This window comes from Rattus norvegicus, chromosome X (assembly GCF_036323735.1).
Source record: "Rattus norvegicus strain BN/NHsdMcwi chromosome X, GRCr8, whole genome shotgun sequence".
NCBI classification, from domain to species: domain Eukaryota; kingdom Metazoa; phylum Chordata; class Mammalia; order Rodentia; family Muridae; genus Rattus; species Rattus norvegicus.
This window is the reverse complement of record NC_086039.1, coordinates 76,812,400-76,829,242: the sequence shown is the minus strand read 5'-3', so window position 1 is coordinate 76,829,242 and position 16,843 is coordinate 76,812,400. Positions and strand designations below refer to the sequence as shown.

General features: G+C 36.7%; 1 protein-coding gene across 2 annotated transcripts in view; it reads right to left on the bottom strand.

Moving 5' to 3' along the window:
* Tbx22 (T-box transcription factor 22) overlaps positions 1–16,843 on the bottom strand; it is a 51,050-nt gene that overhangs the window by 18,205 nt on the left and 16,002 nt on the right. For both annotated transcript variants that reach the window (XM_006257159.5, XM_006257161.5), the window contains exon 2: positions 4,086–4,214. In XM_006257159.5, coding sequence (XP_006257221.1) covers positions 4,086–4,125 — 40 coding nt within the window. In that variant the 5' untranslated portion in view covers positions 4,126–4,214. The remainder of the gene's footprint in view (positions 1–4,085; positions 4,215–16,843) is intronic.

Genomic DNA, 16,843 nt, shown 5'->3' with positions numbered 1-16,843 from the left:
GAGGCAGTTATAGCATACATAATTAATAACTGTGTGTCTTATATTTTTCAGTCCTCACTCATTAAAACATCAAACTTGAGTCAAATCTATACTCTGTATGTTACCATTCTATTGCTCTAATGGTACTATTACGATAATATATGCTTATTGTGTACATGAACCAAAACATCACCTTGTATACCATAACTATGTTCAATTATTTTATTAAGACAATATTGGAGTGTGATGTCAAAGCTTATGTCTTAGCATGTCCAGGGCCCTGTCTTCAACCCCCAGAGCCTAATCAAATAAGCAAACCAACAAAATTACAAGAATATTATAAATATGGCCAGCATGGGTCACTTAAAAGGAAATACACCATGGGTTTCCAAACTGAATTACTTGTTGAAGACATTGTGAAGAACCATTTAATTTCTCTAAATCTACATGAAAACATGCTTTTATCACTGTGTTCCACATGCCTTTTAACCAAATGATATCACAAGTATCAAAAATGTCAGTAATAAAATAATAAAGGTAAATATGGAGAATTATAGAAATGACTGAGATGAAACAAGAACATTCTATTTGTATTTATCATATATTTTGTATTTAAATTACTAGAAGAGGAAGAAAGATCAAAATCTTTGGTTATGTGTGTTGCCAATAGAATGTCAGCACTGGAACCTTTGTGTTATGATATATACCCTGAAAACACATCATTCCATCATTCCAATTATTGCTGACTTAGAATATTCTTAAAATTACATCAGTAAATGATCTCAGTAAAATGCCTGTGACTTCTCAAACTCTGCTTCTGTGTCTCTAGCCTAATACTTGACACACATGTCATTATCAGCAAGAATGATAGATAATTGGAACATTCAACTACATATTTTATGATAGTATATCCATAATTGTTTAAATCACATTTGCATATTGCTCATGGATCATGATGGTTGTTAATTTTCAATGCAGTTATAAAATTTGGGTAAATAGATTACACGGTTCAATGTTCTAGTCTTTTAGTAAACATTAAAGCTGTTGATATCAGTATTCACAGCTGATTCCAGATAGTGTGTCTGATATATTTTGTCATATGAGTATACATTTTGAAAATATCAGTCTAAACCAATGACTACTCAATATTTTATATTTTGACTGTTAAACTTTCTTTTTATGTTTTCCTCTTTTATATAAAATAGATTATTTTCTCACACAATGTATCTTGATTACAGTTTCCCCTCTGTCTACTCCTGCCAGCTTTTCTCTGCCCCTCCCATCTGGAACCATTTCCTCTCTGTCTTTCACTAGAAAAACAAAATAAAACAGGATTCTAAGAGATAACAACAAAACAAAATAAAATATAATAAGATAAAAAAATCACATTGAAGTTTGACAAGACAACCCCACAGAAAGAACAAAGCTCAAGAGAAGGCACAAGCATCAGAGACCCACTCATTCACACACAGAAGTCCCATAAATATACTAAATAGAAAGCTGTAATCGATACCTTTGAACAAACAACTCTTAATGAGATATCTCCATCAAATTCCTTCTCTCAGAGCTCAGGGAATCCTGCAGAAGAGGTGGCAGAAAGAGTGTACAAGCCAGGGGAGATGAAGGACAACAGAAGAACAGGTCTCCTTAAATAAACTGAACAAAGCTCATATGAACTCATGGAGACTGAAGCTGCGAGCACTGGCCCTGCAGAGGTCTGCATCAGGTCTTCTGCATGTGTATTATGACTGTTAGACTTTCCGTAGTTTTCACTGGTAGGCATATACATTTCATTCCCTCCTTGTCCAACAGCCATGTGTTTGACATCTGCCCCTGTCACTTTAACTAGAGTATTTGTTTTAAAAGGGCTTAGTATTGTTGTTGTTGTTTTGGTTAAAAGTATGTGTATCAGTATGTGGGTATCTGCATGTTAGTGCAGGTGCTTGTGATATCCAGGAGAGGACGCTGAATCCCTTAGAGGTGGAGTTACAGGCAATGGTGAGGTGCCCCAGGTGGATGCTCAGAATAGAATTCAAGTCCTCTGAAAGAGCAAGAGTTTCCCCCTAGTGGCTGAGTCAGACATTCCTCCAGCACCAACTAGAGAATATCTCTTGATGTTTTAACTCACTTTTACTTTTTTCTGCTAGAAGAAAAAAATTCTGCGCAGTAATTTGTGTTTGTGTCTGTGTATGCTGTGAAAATTACCACAGGTTTTTATTTATAATATGTATGAGGGCATCTATAAAGTGCTATAAGAATTTTCTTGATTTTTTTTTTCTTGGTTGCAAGTTCTATCTACCTCTCACACCAGAAGAGGGCATCAAATCCCATTACAGATGGTTGTGAGCCACCATGCAGTTCTTGAGAATTGTGCTCAGGACCTCTGGAAGAGCAGCCAGTGGTGCTGGACCATCTTTTCCTTCCAGCCCAAGGATGAAACCTTTCTTTTAAAAACTGTGATGGTGACTCACAATTTGTTTTGTTTGTTGTGGGAGTTGTACTAATTAACTCACATCACTACAATAAAGGAGACAGAAGGAAACACAATGGACTTGAGAGGATTGTCTCAGTTTGAAGACTCCCAGTTTATTTTTTCAAGTTCTCCAGAAACAAAAAAGTAGCCTTAAGGATGGAGTGCTCACTGACACAATGCTCAGAGGGTCTCTCCTCCACTTTTTTGTCCCTCGTCATTGCTTTCTGTTTCTATATGTTTGCTTTTCTTTATCTCTGTTATTTGTTACTGTGTTTGAATTTTCTCCTTTGGGTTTCTTTAAGTCTCTTAATTTCCAGCTTTCTCCCATTTCTTTTCCCCTGCATTATTCATATTCATTCTCTCTCTCTCTCTTTCTCTCTCTCTCTCTCTCTCTCTCTCTCTCTCTCTCTCTCTCTCTCTCTCTTTCCCTCTCTCTCTCCCTTTCTTTCTCTCCCTCTCTCCCTCCTTCCCTCTCCATCCCTCTCCCTCTCCCTCCTTCTCTCTCACCCCTAATACATTTTAATTTAATTTTCAATATTTTTATTTTTCTTCTTTTTCTTTGTACCTTTTACTCTTTCAATAAGAGACAAAAGAACTGAAAGCAAAGGAATGAATTGCAAAGGATATACAGTAACCTCTGTAATATTCCTTTCGCTATTAACTATTTTCTCTAGTACCTTTTATTAATCTCAAGGAGGAGTCTATAGTGTGCATTGTGTTGTATTGACGGTGCCAGGGGTTGGGGGTGAGTATGTGTGTTTGTTACAATTACTGTATCTGAACAGAAGGTCTCAAGAGAAAACAGGAACAAGTAAAAGATATCCAATCTCTGCTGCCTCTTGTGGGCTCAAGTGAGAACCAAGAGACTTAGGGGGAAAAAAAAACCTTCTGGCCCAGCAAGCAGGAGATCCTTAGAGAAGAGCCTGTAAAGAAGGTGTCTGTGCTCAAAGACTTCAGTCACATCACCTCTCAATATTAACCACTCAGCCAACAGTCTTCCATGTTAGTCACCACTGTCACTTTTTAGCTAGGAACACATATCTGTACTCCCTGGCTCTGTAAAATCATTTTGTCAATACTAACTTAACAGAGGCATAGTGTCCTCTGCTTCAGAGCCCTTTGTCGTAGCTAAGAGGCAGGCCTGTGCTGGTGTTTTGGATAATGCATTCTGTCAAGAGACAACCTAAGTCTAGTCTTTATTGATTTTGAGGAGCACTCATTGCATTTCAAATTGCAGAGGATACGTCTCAACTTTCCTAATGCTGTAACCTTTAATGCACTTCCTCATGCTGTGGTGATCCCCAAACCATAAAATTATTTCATTGCTACTTCATAACTGCAATTTTACTACTGTTACAAATACTAATGTAAATATTTTTAGAGAGAAAGGTTTGTCAAGGGGCTTGCTACCCACAGGTTGAGAACTGACGCTCTAAAAAGTAGTAGTTTCAGGATTCTGCCAGAATTTCCACGTGAAGGTGTATGACACCAACACGTTTGACTTCAACTGAATCTTCCTAATTGGAAGGATGTGACTGATATCTAAAAGAAATGACAGAGGCTATGAGCACCACATTTGCAGAAGGTACCCAAAGAAAACCAACAGACTGGCCAGAAAGATGGGGGTATTTACCTGGCAGGCTAGAAGCAGCAGGAGGTATCTTTGTGTCCATGATGGAAATAGCAGATGAGTCTCAACCGGAGCTCTTCCACTTCAAGGATGGCCGCACTAGGTCTTCTGGGAGCCCAGAGGTCACTCAGCCTAGGGTTGGAGCACAAGTGAACTGACTGCACAAGAGAACTTGAAGTTTTTGCCAGCAGTGGGAGGGGCAAAACTTGTTACTTCCTAGAACGGACGCTGCTGAAACCTTCTTCAATGTAATTTCAACCTGCTTTGACTCAAGGTCAGCCATGAAAGCACAATAGCATGATTGTAACCTTCAGGACCTCGGGGGTGCTGGAGGGACCTCATCTTCTCTGTTTCTCTCTTTGGTTCCTTGTCTGTCTGAATCCTTGTCTGAGCTTTAGGTTGTCATACCTAATGGTTATGGTAAGGGAATGGGAAGGTGAAGGGAGTGCTTCGCAATGACTGAACAAATAGAACATGTGAATTGGCTTTAAAATGCAACATTCACATTTCTTTTTTTTCTCTTTTTTTCATCTTTATTAACTTGGGTATTTCTTATTTACATTTTGATTGTTATTCCTTTTCCCGCCAACATCCCCCTAACCCCTCCCCCTCCCCTTCTTTATGGGTGTTCCCCCCCCATTACCACCCTCCCCCCAACAATCCCATTCACTGGGGGTTCAGTCTTGGCAGAACCAAGGGCTTCCCCTTCCACTGGTGTTCTTATTAGGATATTCATTGCTACCTATGAGGTCAGAGTCCAGGGTCAGTCCATGTATAGTCTGGGTAGTGGCTTAGTCCCTGGAAGCTCTGGTTGGTTGACATTGTTGTACATATGGGGTCTCAAGCCCCTTCAAGCTCTTCCAGTCCTTTCTCTGATTCCTTCAACAGGGGTCCTGTTCTCAGTTCAGTGGTTTGCTGCTGGCATTTGCCTATGTACTTGCTGTATTCTGGATGTGTCTCTCAGGAGAGATCTACATCCGGTTCCTGTCGGCCTGCACTTCTTTGCTTCATTCATCTTGTCTAATTGGATGGCTGTATATGCATGGGCCACATGTGGGGCAGGCTCTGAACATTCACATTTCTATCCCAAACAGATGCATCTACGGTTGAAAGTCTCTTTCAAGACCCAACCAATAGCAGTTTAGCAACTTAACAGGTGAGACTCCACTCCACACACACCCTCATCCTCATTGCTAAGTAAAAAACTTAAACAGTGAGCCCAAGAAGGTGGTCTGGTAAGTCCCATGATCTGGACAGCGTGGATACTCTCAATATCTGTTTAGTCTTCCAGTCCCCAGAGTCACACATACAAATGATAACTTTGTCTTTTAATATATTTCAGACCATGACCATATTTTATTTTATTTTATTTTATTCTGTCAGGTTTATCATCTCTAGAATGCTCAGAGAGAATTGTAAAGGACTATGACCTTAATTGGAGTGATCCATAGTGACTTCAAAAATTTTATCCTTTACTTGGAGAGGTTCCCCAAGAAAACAAATTGTTGATTGGTATGGGTTAATTGGAACAAAGTTCGAATACTCTTCCTTTTATTTTTTTTTCTACTACCAGAGGCAACGTGCTGTCCAAGGAAAGAGAATAACTTCTGTTGTCTGGCATTTGGCTACAAAACAGTAACATCCAGTCCTTAAATGGGATCTAGTGACCAAAGGATGATTCACAGCTTTCTCAAAGTTAAGTTCCAAATTGTGAGGATGAGATGCATAAAAATCCTGTGAATAGATGCTCAAATTCTTGAAATTTCCAACAAATATTTGTAATCAACATCTTAAGAGGAGCGTGATAGTTTCTGACATAATTTTCTGGTGTTTTTTCTCTTTCCCAAGCAAAGTAGAAGAGGCACTTTGCTTCCTGCTTATGACTTTCCCTTGATTTTTTTTCAACTTTAAAATAGAAAATATCACTGTAAAGAAAGAAATTTCAGCTATTTTTCATAGGGAAATCATAAAAAAAGGTTTTTTGGTGTTATCACAATTTTTAAAATGTGTGTGCGTGTGTGTGCGTGTGCGTGTGTGTGTGTGTGTGTGTGTCTGTGTGTGTGTGTGTGTGTGTGTGTTGTGCGTGCATGAGTTTATGGGAATAAGGCATGAAGGGTGCAAGGGATAAAGGAATAACATGCCTGCCTATCCCTGATTTGAGAAGTATTTTGAGACATGAACAAATCTGTTTCTGGTCCTTGTTTCATGTCGGGAAATGTGTTTCCTGTCGTAATTGGAGCTATTCACTTTTGGTGATATTTAAAACGAGACCAGCTGAGTGGAGCTGATGTTTGGTTAACCATGAAGGAAATAGCTCTTGATCAGGAAGGCAATTACCAACCAGATCTGATCCCTTCCCAAGCAAAACAAAGAAATTTGTAACTCTTTTTCTTCTGTAAGAATGCACATGACAATTATTACGAATGAAATAGTTGTGTGTGTGTGTGTGTGTGTGTGTGTGTGTGTGTGTGTGTGTTAGCAATAAGCAATGGAGAGAGGTTGGGAGTCCCATCATAGAACAATTGTGGGAGTTTTTTTAATGTCTCTTTAGTGAGCATTCAAGGGGAGGACCATAGAGAAGTGCCTGCTGGTGGTGGGTTGCCAGCCTATGGAGCTGCAGAGGTTTATTAGTCCTGGAGTAACTTGAAAGAAAGCCAAACTCTTGCTTCCTCTGATGCCATTTGTGATGTCATAGTACTCCCTTTCAGGTCCTCATAACCAGGTAGTAGCTGATTGTTCAGTTTCAGCCTATAGGGTGAAGTGAATTCTACAGTGTGGAAGGAGCAGCCCAGCTCTGACGATGAAGATGAGTGAAATGAGCAAGCCTTCATGCACAATGTGAATGATGGAGTGTATGGATCATTTAACTGCATGCTTTATGATCATGCAAATGTGAAAGCCCTGCTGCAGAAGAGACCCAAGCCAGATGAGTATTACTCATCCAGCATCTGGGGACCAACATGTGATGACATTGATCGGATCATCGAGCGCTGTAGCCTGCCTGAAATGCATGTGGGTGATTGGATGCTGTTGAGACCATGGGTGCATACACTGTTGCTGCTGCTTCTACTTTCAGTGGGTTCCAGAGGCCAAACATCTACTATGTACTGTCACGGCCAATGTGTCAACTTATGAAGGAGATCCAGAGCCACAGATTCCCACCAGAAGTGGAGGAGCAAGATGTTGGCACTCTGCCCATGTCTTGTGCCCAGGAGAGCGAGATGGACCATGGACCATCACCCTGCAGCCTGTGCTTCTGCTAGTATCAATGTGCAGATGACATTCTTGTAGCTCTTACCAGCAAGTTTAGCTTGAATTAAGGCATTTGGGGGGGGCATTTAACTTAATCACTGCTAGTTTGGAATGTCTTTGTAAGAGTAGGGATGACCCCAATGCAGTATGGAAGGCTACGAGATGGGGGTCACACTTAATGCATTACTATGGAAATTTTGAATATTTTATATGGATTTTTATTCACTTTTCAGACCTGATAATAATGAGTGCCCCTCAGCGGCTGAGCAGGCATTTGTGTGACTTCTAGCAATAACTAAAAAGAAAGGACATTAATGTTCCAGTGAGCTAGCAATTTCTCCAGCTACCAGACCCTCAGAGAGATTATAAAGTAAGGGATGAGATAGCTTAGAGTTCAGAAAGTATGGAATCTTTACATTCTGCCATAATTTTATAGACCTCTCTTGCCTTAGGTCCTTTCAGTGATTCTTAAAAAGAGAAGCTGTGGGGGGCTGGAGAGATGGCTCAGTGGTTAAGAGCACTGACTGCTCTTCCAGAGGTCCTGAGTTCAATTCCCAGCAACCATATGGTGGCTCACAACCATCTGTAATGGGATCTGATGCCTTTTTCTTGTGTGTCTGAAGACAGCTACACTGTACTTATATATAATAAATAAATAAAGTTTTTAAAAAAGAAAGAAAGGGAAGCGCTCTAGGATTTGTTCCAACCATAGCTGCAGTCTCTCTTAACTGGCAGGAAACCTCCCTTACAAGATACTCTGGCCTCACCGTTTTGGTACTAACCCCTGAAGGCAAACCTGTGCAGCAGAGTAGGTAACTGGGTGATATAGAAAATTATCTGCCAAGAGCTTAGATTTAATGCTTTGGCTCTATAAAGGCTGGATCTTGATTCAGTGAATTAGTTTGGAGGGGTGGCTCTCTACTCCATACCTCACTCCAGGATGCATTTTGAAATTTTCAGAGATAATACTGCCATTCATGAGAGTGGTCAATTGCTCTCCACTCCCAACCCTAGGTAATAATGAAGCTCCTTCTAAGTGAACTGAGTCTTTTCTTTCTTATTTTTAACATTTTAATTGAATTTTTTGCACACAATATATTCTGATAGGTTTCCCCCTACCCTAATTCCTTCTAGAACCTCCCCACTTCTGTACCCAGCCTAGTTTATGTTCTTTCTAAAATTCAAACCAATACAACAATAAACAAAGAAACAAACAAACACACACACACACACACACACACACACATTATAAAAACACAAAAGCACTCATTGATAAGTGGATATTAGCCCAAATGTTCGAATTACCCTAAATGCACAGAACACATGAAACTCAAGACAGATAATCAAAATGTGAATGCTTCACTCCTTCTTTAAAAGGGGAACAAGAATACCCTTGGCAGGGAATAGGGAGGCAAAGTTTAGAACAGAGGCATAAGGAACACCCATTCAGAGCCTGCCCCACATGTGGCCCATACATGTACAGCCACCAAACTAGATAAGATGGATGAAGCAAAGAAGTGCAGGCAGACAGGAGCCAGATGTAGATCTCTCCTGAGAGACACAGCCAGAATACAGCAAATACATAGGCGAATGCCATCATTAAACCACTGAACTGAGAACGGGACCCTTGCTGAAGAATTCAGAGAAAGGACTGAAAGAGCTTGAAGGGGCTTGAGACCCCATATGAACAGCAATGTCAACCAACCAGAGCTTCCAGGGACTAAGCCACTACCTAAAGACTATACATGGACTGACCCTGGGCTCCAACCTCATAGGTAGCAATGAATAGCCTAGTAAGGGCACCAGTTGAAGGGGGAGCCCTTGGTCCTGCCAAGACTGAACCCCCAGTGAATGTGATTGTTGTGGGGAGGGTGGTAATTGGGGGAGGATGGGGAGGGGAACACCCACATAGAAGGGGAAGGGGAGGGGTTTAGGGGGATGTTGGCCTGGAAACCAGGAAAAGAAGTAACAATCGAAATGTAAACAGGAAATACCCAAGTTAATAAAGATGGAAAAAGAAAAAAGAAAAAAGACCAGTGAAACCAGAAAGTGCTCTAAGAAAGAAAAGTGTGACAAGTCTAAAAAATACCATTCAGATTACTTTGTCCTAGTCAAGTACTCCTCGGCCTGGAGCTTGCTTTGAGGTATAGTTAATATATCCAGTGAATGGGAGAAATATATTTCTTTCTTTTGCAAGCATGTGTCAATGCATATGCTTCTTGGTTATCGGTAGGTGCCCATGGCCACCTGCCATTCTCAGTTCTGTGACCCTGTCTAGCTTGTACCTGTGTAGACCTTATGCATGTTGCCCTGTGAGTTCATATATGCATCAGTACTGTTTAGTCTTGAATACAATGTTCCCTTGGCTTCATTTATTATTTATGGCTCTTAGAATCCTTCTGCCTCCTTTTCCATAGAGATCACTGAGCCTTTAGTGGAGGGGGGCTTTGATAAAGACATACCGTTAAGAACTGAGTGCCCCAATGTCTCATTCTTTCTGCACATTGTCTAGTTATGGGTCTCTGTGCTAGTTGGCATTTATTGCAAGAAGAAGCTTCTCTGATGAAGGCCGAGAGACGTGCTTATCTATGGGTATAACAAACAGAATATCATTATCCATCGCTTGATGGCTGTGATGCTTTAGCAGAATAATAGTATTAGGTTTTAGCTAGGTTCATGACTTATCTTACCTAAGGTTCTTGGCCATTTTGCTAGTGTCAAGTATGAATTCCATCTCATGCGTCTTAAATCCAATCAGAAAGCTGTTACCCCATAGCAGTTGTATCACTCTACCCAGTAGAGATTGAAGGCATGCCATGATTGTAGATTTCAGTTCATATATGTATATTTTGGGAAGTTTCTATAGTAGTAGATGTCCATATGATTTTCAAATAGCCTTTAGTGTTTGGTGTCCCTTATTTCCTACTGTGTCCTTCTCTTCCATCCTCCTCATCATTTAATAGTCTTTAGTTTCTAACTGGACTGTTTTCACAGACTTCTTAGAAGCCAAAGAACACCTGTCTGTCCATGCTACTGATAAAGCTTCTGACGTATTGCTCAGTTTCCTACCAAATCCTGAAAGACCCTTAAATAAACGTGATCCATGAGATAACTTGGTTGTCGAGGATTTTATTTCATGAGAGGGCAACAACGCTTCAGATGCTTTTCCTCCCTAAGAAAATGCCAACCATACTTCTAAAGTGCAAGAGAATAGGCAGCTTCGCTTCATCACTCTTAAAAGAGAATGACAAAACAGATGATTGCTGGGAAAACAGAAGCTACACTTTCAGACATTTTTTCACCTAGTACAACTGTTTAATTATGTAATTTCAGTACTTACTTCTATCTTCAATAACACAAATACCTGATTCCAGGAGAAATTAATGTACCAGCCCAAAGAGATAAATGATAATCAGGCTGTATTTTGTACCTTTATTGTATTTGAATATATATCTTTATATATTATATTAAGTATAAATGTGTATGTATATATATATTTAATGATGTGTATGTACAAGGGTCTTTCAGGGTGTGTGTGTGTGTGTGTGTGTGTGTGTGTGTGTGTATGTGTGTGTGTGTGTGTGCGCGCCTGTGTATTAAAATGTTTCTTTCAGAAATTCAGCCCAGCGTATATACTTTATGATTGTAAAAAAATGTCTAAAGTTTACTAAATCACAAATATTTCAATCAACTCAACAAATTTTACTTATACAATATAAAATATATATTTATATAACACTAATGTATATGCATCATATGTATAAATATATATACACATATATATGTGTGTGTGTGTGTGTGTGTATGTGTGTGTGTGTATCTTTAAAGTGGCCCTTATTTCAAATACCAGCTAAATTAAATATTTGCAAAGGTTCCTTTGAAATCAAAAGCATTCATGAACCTTTTTTCCTGCAGTAAACTCTCACGAAGCACCACTTTGAGGAGACACAATAGACTTTTCTACTTCAGATCCTGAATGACACGGCCAACTGTTTAGCTTCGATGTTAATGTGATGTTGAAAACAGGGTCTTTTAATAGATGAGCTTTTTATGGTGATTTAAGTGTCTAATATTTCTAAAGTAAACTTTGTAAAGAATTAAATATTCCAATTTCTTTTCATCACTTCTAATTTTCAGCACCTAAGAAAATTTATTGAATTAATCCAAATATTTGTAACTCGATAAAATTTAGGCATTTTTTTATAATTATAAAATATGTATTCTGGGTTGAATTTTTAAGTAAAACATTTTAATAGTGATGTAAGTGTACTGTTATGCTAGTGGGTTTCTTTTTAATATTTCAAAGCTATGTCTACTTGATGAAAAACATGAATTGAAAAACGACTGATCTCCTGCATAGGGTCACCCCAGCAACTGAAGCAGACTAAACAGCACATCTAATTGATTGAGGAGAGTTTGGTGGCAAGGACAGTTGCCACAAATGACCTTAAAAGATAAAGGACCATTTATTTTAAGCAAAGAAGAATCGTAGGGATTTCAAAATACCAACAAATTAAAATGGAGGACATGCTTAAGTTCACAGAAGCTGGCTATATGGGGAAAGTTTTAGTTTATTGCTTGCATTGATGTCTCCCTTAACATATAAAGATTTTTTTAACAGAAGACGTTCTATGATAGTGTAAAGTATAGTGCTCTGAACAGTATGGTATATAAGGTTTTGTTTATTGTTTCCTATTTGTCCCCCTTAATAGTTTTGTTTGGTTGAGTTTGAATTCCATTTTAATGTACTTATTATTAGGTATATGTTTTCATCAAAAACAATAATGAAGTAAGAAAATGTATTACCACAATGACAATGTCATTCTTTAGCTACTTCTAAATTATTCAAAATTCTTAGTTCTTGATGACATACTTAAAATACAGATAGCAAATATGGTTATTAGTACAGTGACACTTAATTAAAAATTTAATAGTTATAAGAACTCCAGGATTATTTTTTGTTTTTCATTCATGAATAATTTTTTCCATTGTCCCTGCGAAAACACAGATGAGGTACCTTTATCTCTAGTGACATTATTTTAAATCCTGTCAAATGATGCTACATTTCGTTATTATAACACATTTCAAAAACATGGACAAAGATCAACCAAATCATTTGAATTTTCTATGGTGGAAGTAAAAGTCACCAAAAAATGCAAACGGGAATCCTATCATCAGGGAGCATTGTTGAAGAGGGTAAAGCTTTGCATGCTGTGCGGAAGGACCCTTTACAGCAAATTTGGAGAAGGTTTATGAGTTGTGGGTTGCTTTTGGAATTGTTTTGAATTTCCCAAAGTTAGTTTTATGTTATATATTAATTATCATGCATAATTTATTTTATTGAGATGGATCTATATTCCCTTAAGGAATGTTTTGATAGTGTATTATTATTTTTATAAGTTCAATGTAAGCACTATAGCATAGCTAAATTCAATTGGCAGGTAATTGGATGTTTCTGTGGTTGTGTTAATTATTTTGTGTTAATTATTTAATTCTTGCACAAACAAAAAGTGATATGTAATTTTCAGGTAACACTTCAGTTTGGCAATCAATTTTGTTTAATCTTTGTATCTGATGGTATAGTTTATGCTTTATAACATTCAATCTATCACTTTATGCATTGTTTAATGTAAGTTTGACACTGGATATTTCCTATTATAAAATATGCCACAATTAACCCACTCTACATTTGAGTAATAATAAGATAGAGTACAAAAATGTGAACACCTGACAAATTCTTAATTTCTCCTCTAGTACATCACAGTACCAGAGCTTTATAGGAAATTATAAAAATAAGTGGTGGTCTTCTTCAGTCCTTCAACAGGCAATAGCTAGCACTAACATTAAAGCATATTATTTAAGAGAATTGGATTTAGAATAGGTCAGAAGTTTGAATTTACTACTCATTTTCTTCAGCTACTCAGAGCCCCAATTTACTTATTTATTAAATATAGAAAATAACACTTCTTATCCTATAGGTATCCTATGGGAATGAGATGGTGTATGCTTGCCACTTAACTAACTAATTGAATGCTCATTTGTAGCCACCTCTACGATAGTAGTTATTATTGAAATATGTTCGATAATTTAAAGACAATTCTTGAGATAAAATGGTTAGAAATAACTATTGTTTTCAAACTTAATATTTGATTTCTTTCTGTCATTTCTAGCACAAGCGTATCCAAGTTGAAAATAAAAAGAAATGTTTTAACTTTGAATAAATCTACCTTAGTTAAAAATGAAATTCAGTTTAATTGTGAACTCTGGTTTTCTTACTTAAACATGTTAAAATTGTTTAGTTTAAAAAATTTTCTCTATAGCCTTGACCTGTAACCGAATCTGAGGGATTCTCTTGACCAATGATTAAGGAGAGAGGACCCAGCCGACTGTGGGTGGTCCACCACTGGGAAGATTGTTTCGACTTCTCTTTTTTTCCCTTCATATCAGGATGGAAAAAGCCATAATGAACAAGCCAGAAAGCAGCATTCTTTAATGGTCTCTGCTTCAGTTCCTGCCTCAAGGTTCCTACCTTGAGATCCTGACTTGACTTCCCTCAGTGACAGACTGTGATTAGGAGTTGTAAGCTAAAATAAATCTGTCCCTCCCTACGTTGCTTTGGTTATGGCCTTTATCATAGTAATAGAAAGCAAACTAGAAAACAAATCATCTACTCAGAGACTTTAGATTATTTCAAATGTTTACTGACACAGACATAACAACTTTGAATAGATTTCTTAAACCCAACGGTAGCCATCACTACCTACTGTTGCTTTCACTTTCTCCTCCTGTCCACCCTTGTGAAGTTTTCCTAAAGATTCAGCTTCGGTTTTGTCACCACTCAATGAGCTGTTTTCACGTTAAAGTTAATGGCAGGCAAGGCAAAAGGATCAAATTCCATTGATAAGTTCAGATTCATCTGATCAATATAATGGGAAGGAAATTCTCTGATTACTAATTATAATTAAAACAGTCCCAGTTTCCTGGCAAGTAATTTTCTTCCTGTAGTCATCTTTTATGTTGTTTTGTTTGAAATTTCTGACAGAAAAGAACTAAACACGCACTTAAGAACAAGGAAAATCATGTCACAAGTGGGTTAATGATAAAAAAGCATGTTTTCTAGAAGTATATTGTACTCTTATGTAATTTCAAAACTTAAATTTCTTGAATTATAATATCTTGGATTTTAGGGACACTCTTATTAAATATTGTAATTTTATTTTCACTTGGCATGCTCAAGAGCTGTTAATAACATATTTCAAAAAACAAGGTTTTTAATACTGAATACAGATAAATTTAAGAGATTTGATAACAGAGAAAGTTAAAATATATTCACCAAGATAGATTTTTATTTCCCAAAGACTCAGTAACTAATTTTCATTTATCTTTGAAGGAAAATTATCAGAGCTATATTAGTTTTAATATTATCTATTAAAATTTGGCTGAGGTTTGCGGTATCTAATTTTCCATTTCTCTTCATATTTCCATAGCACATAGTCAGGCCCAGCATAGTTTGATTTTTCATGTTGGTGGGTTGCTATGATACAGTTGTGGCTTGACAATAGTTATTCACTTGGCATTTCAATATTTATGTAGCAGATCTTCATGTAACCATATCAATAAAGCACTATGACTATGATCTGAAACTTAGAATTATTTTCCTAAGATTGGTTTAAAAAATTATAAAAAGGTGCCATAACAAAATTTTATTAAAATATTGAATTTTTATTTCTTACTTCAGAACTCATCATTGTTAGGCTTCGTAGGTGCAGATAAATCAGAACACTTGAAACGTGAATGAATTTCATTTGCCATCATAGACTTGAAACTTGAATGAATTTCATTTGCCATCATAGACTTGAAACTTGAATGAATTTCGTTTGCCATCATAGACACTGAGGTACTGCTTTTTGCCAGTTTCTTGTATGCTCAGGGGAATTACCTCAGCTTCAGTAGGTAAAGATTTTCTTCCTTCCACAGTAATGTTGGCTACTGTGCTCCAGTTGTGTATCGGGATATTTAACCGTACCTTGAAAGAGATGGATTTATTTTTCTGTAAAAGTATATTTGTCCCCTGATAAATATATAACAATAATTATATTTAGATTATTGTCATTAGAAAATAAAAATCTTGAAGTTCAACAAAAAGCCATTGTTATAAGTAGATATTTTTAGTGCATACTTTCAAAATATGTTCAAACTAGACACAAAAAAAATTCTGTTAATTAGAGTAGATATGGAGATATAGTGAAATGAAGTAATTATAAATAATTAAAATACATATTATTGAAGATTTGACAAAATACTCTGAAATTAATAAATCACAAAAGTATGGTGTTATATATAACCTAATTTTTAATTTCTATATTTTCTTAAATATTTATGACTCAAAGTCAACTTTGTTTATAAAAAGTCATTTTCTACTTAATATTTTGTTTACTAATTGAGATAAAACCTCTGATGAGATCCCTACTGCTATTTAAAACTCAGATCACATTTTAAACATGCACCATTATCAGTGAAAGAAGAAATAAAGCTAAATGAATTTGTGATAATAAATTTAGTAGAAATTCTGTATAGGAAATGTAACAGGAGCTTGTGTTTGAAGTACAGACCCAAAATTGAAGGCTTGGCTCATAGCTCACTAACATGTACTAGGTTTGAAAACCCTGTCACTTTCAAAAACACACTTAAGATGCTTCACCAAAGACAGTTTTGGCTGTTTAGCTTCAATTATTTCATATTACCAAATCAAATCATTAAAACATTTTAAAGACCTATCTTTCATTTCAAAATATCTCAAAGATTAAGTAAACACTGACAAAATATCTAGTAGCTTATTCTGATTATTGTGAGATAATTTTCCTCTGTGTTCTCAAATGTCACGTGCTTAAGCATAGCTTTCATTTCATCTTTGAGTTTACTTTCTTCTAATGAACTTTTATGAACTTTGGACGTCTTATTTATATAAAATGTATGCTTAAGTGCAGAATTGTGACTCCTACAAAGCGAGATTAAATCTGAAGTGAACTCTACCCTAAAAGCCAGCAAAATCCATATGATAATGTACATAAAATGAAAACACAATTTTGAATATTTCTAGGCTTTCCTTTCTATTTTAGTTAATATCTTTTAACTGTGACATATTATGATGGAACTGTTTTTAGTAAATTTTAGTTCTTCCTGTCTTTTCATGTTTTACGATGATTCTTTCCTGAACTCTCAAGGTTTTACTTTGTATCTCTGATGTTATTTCCAACTATTATTTGCATCCTTTTGGAGTAATTATGATTGTTTGGATAATAAATTCTCACTTATTTACTATAGATTTATTCATTGAAATTTACAGATAACTGATGCTTATTTTAAGACACGGTTCCTCTCATTTTAGGTTGTTTTACAGAGATGAATTCTGTCATTCTTGGAGTTCTTTATGTTGTGACATGACTTCTACTCATCAGATTTATTCTTATTGATAGACATGAAAATACAAGTGCTATATGTCTTCTCCT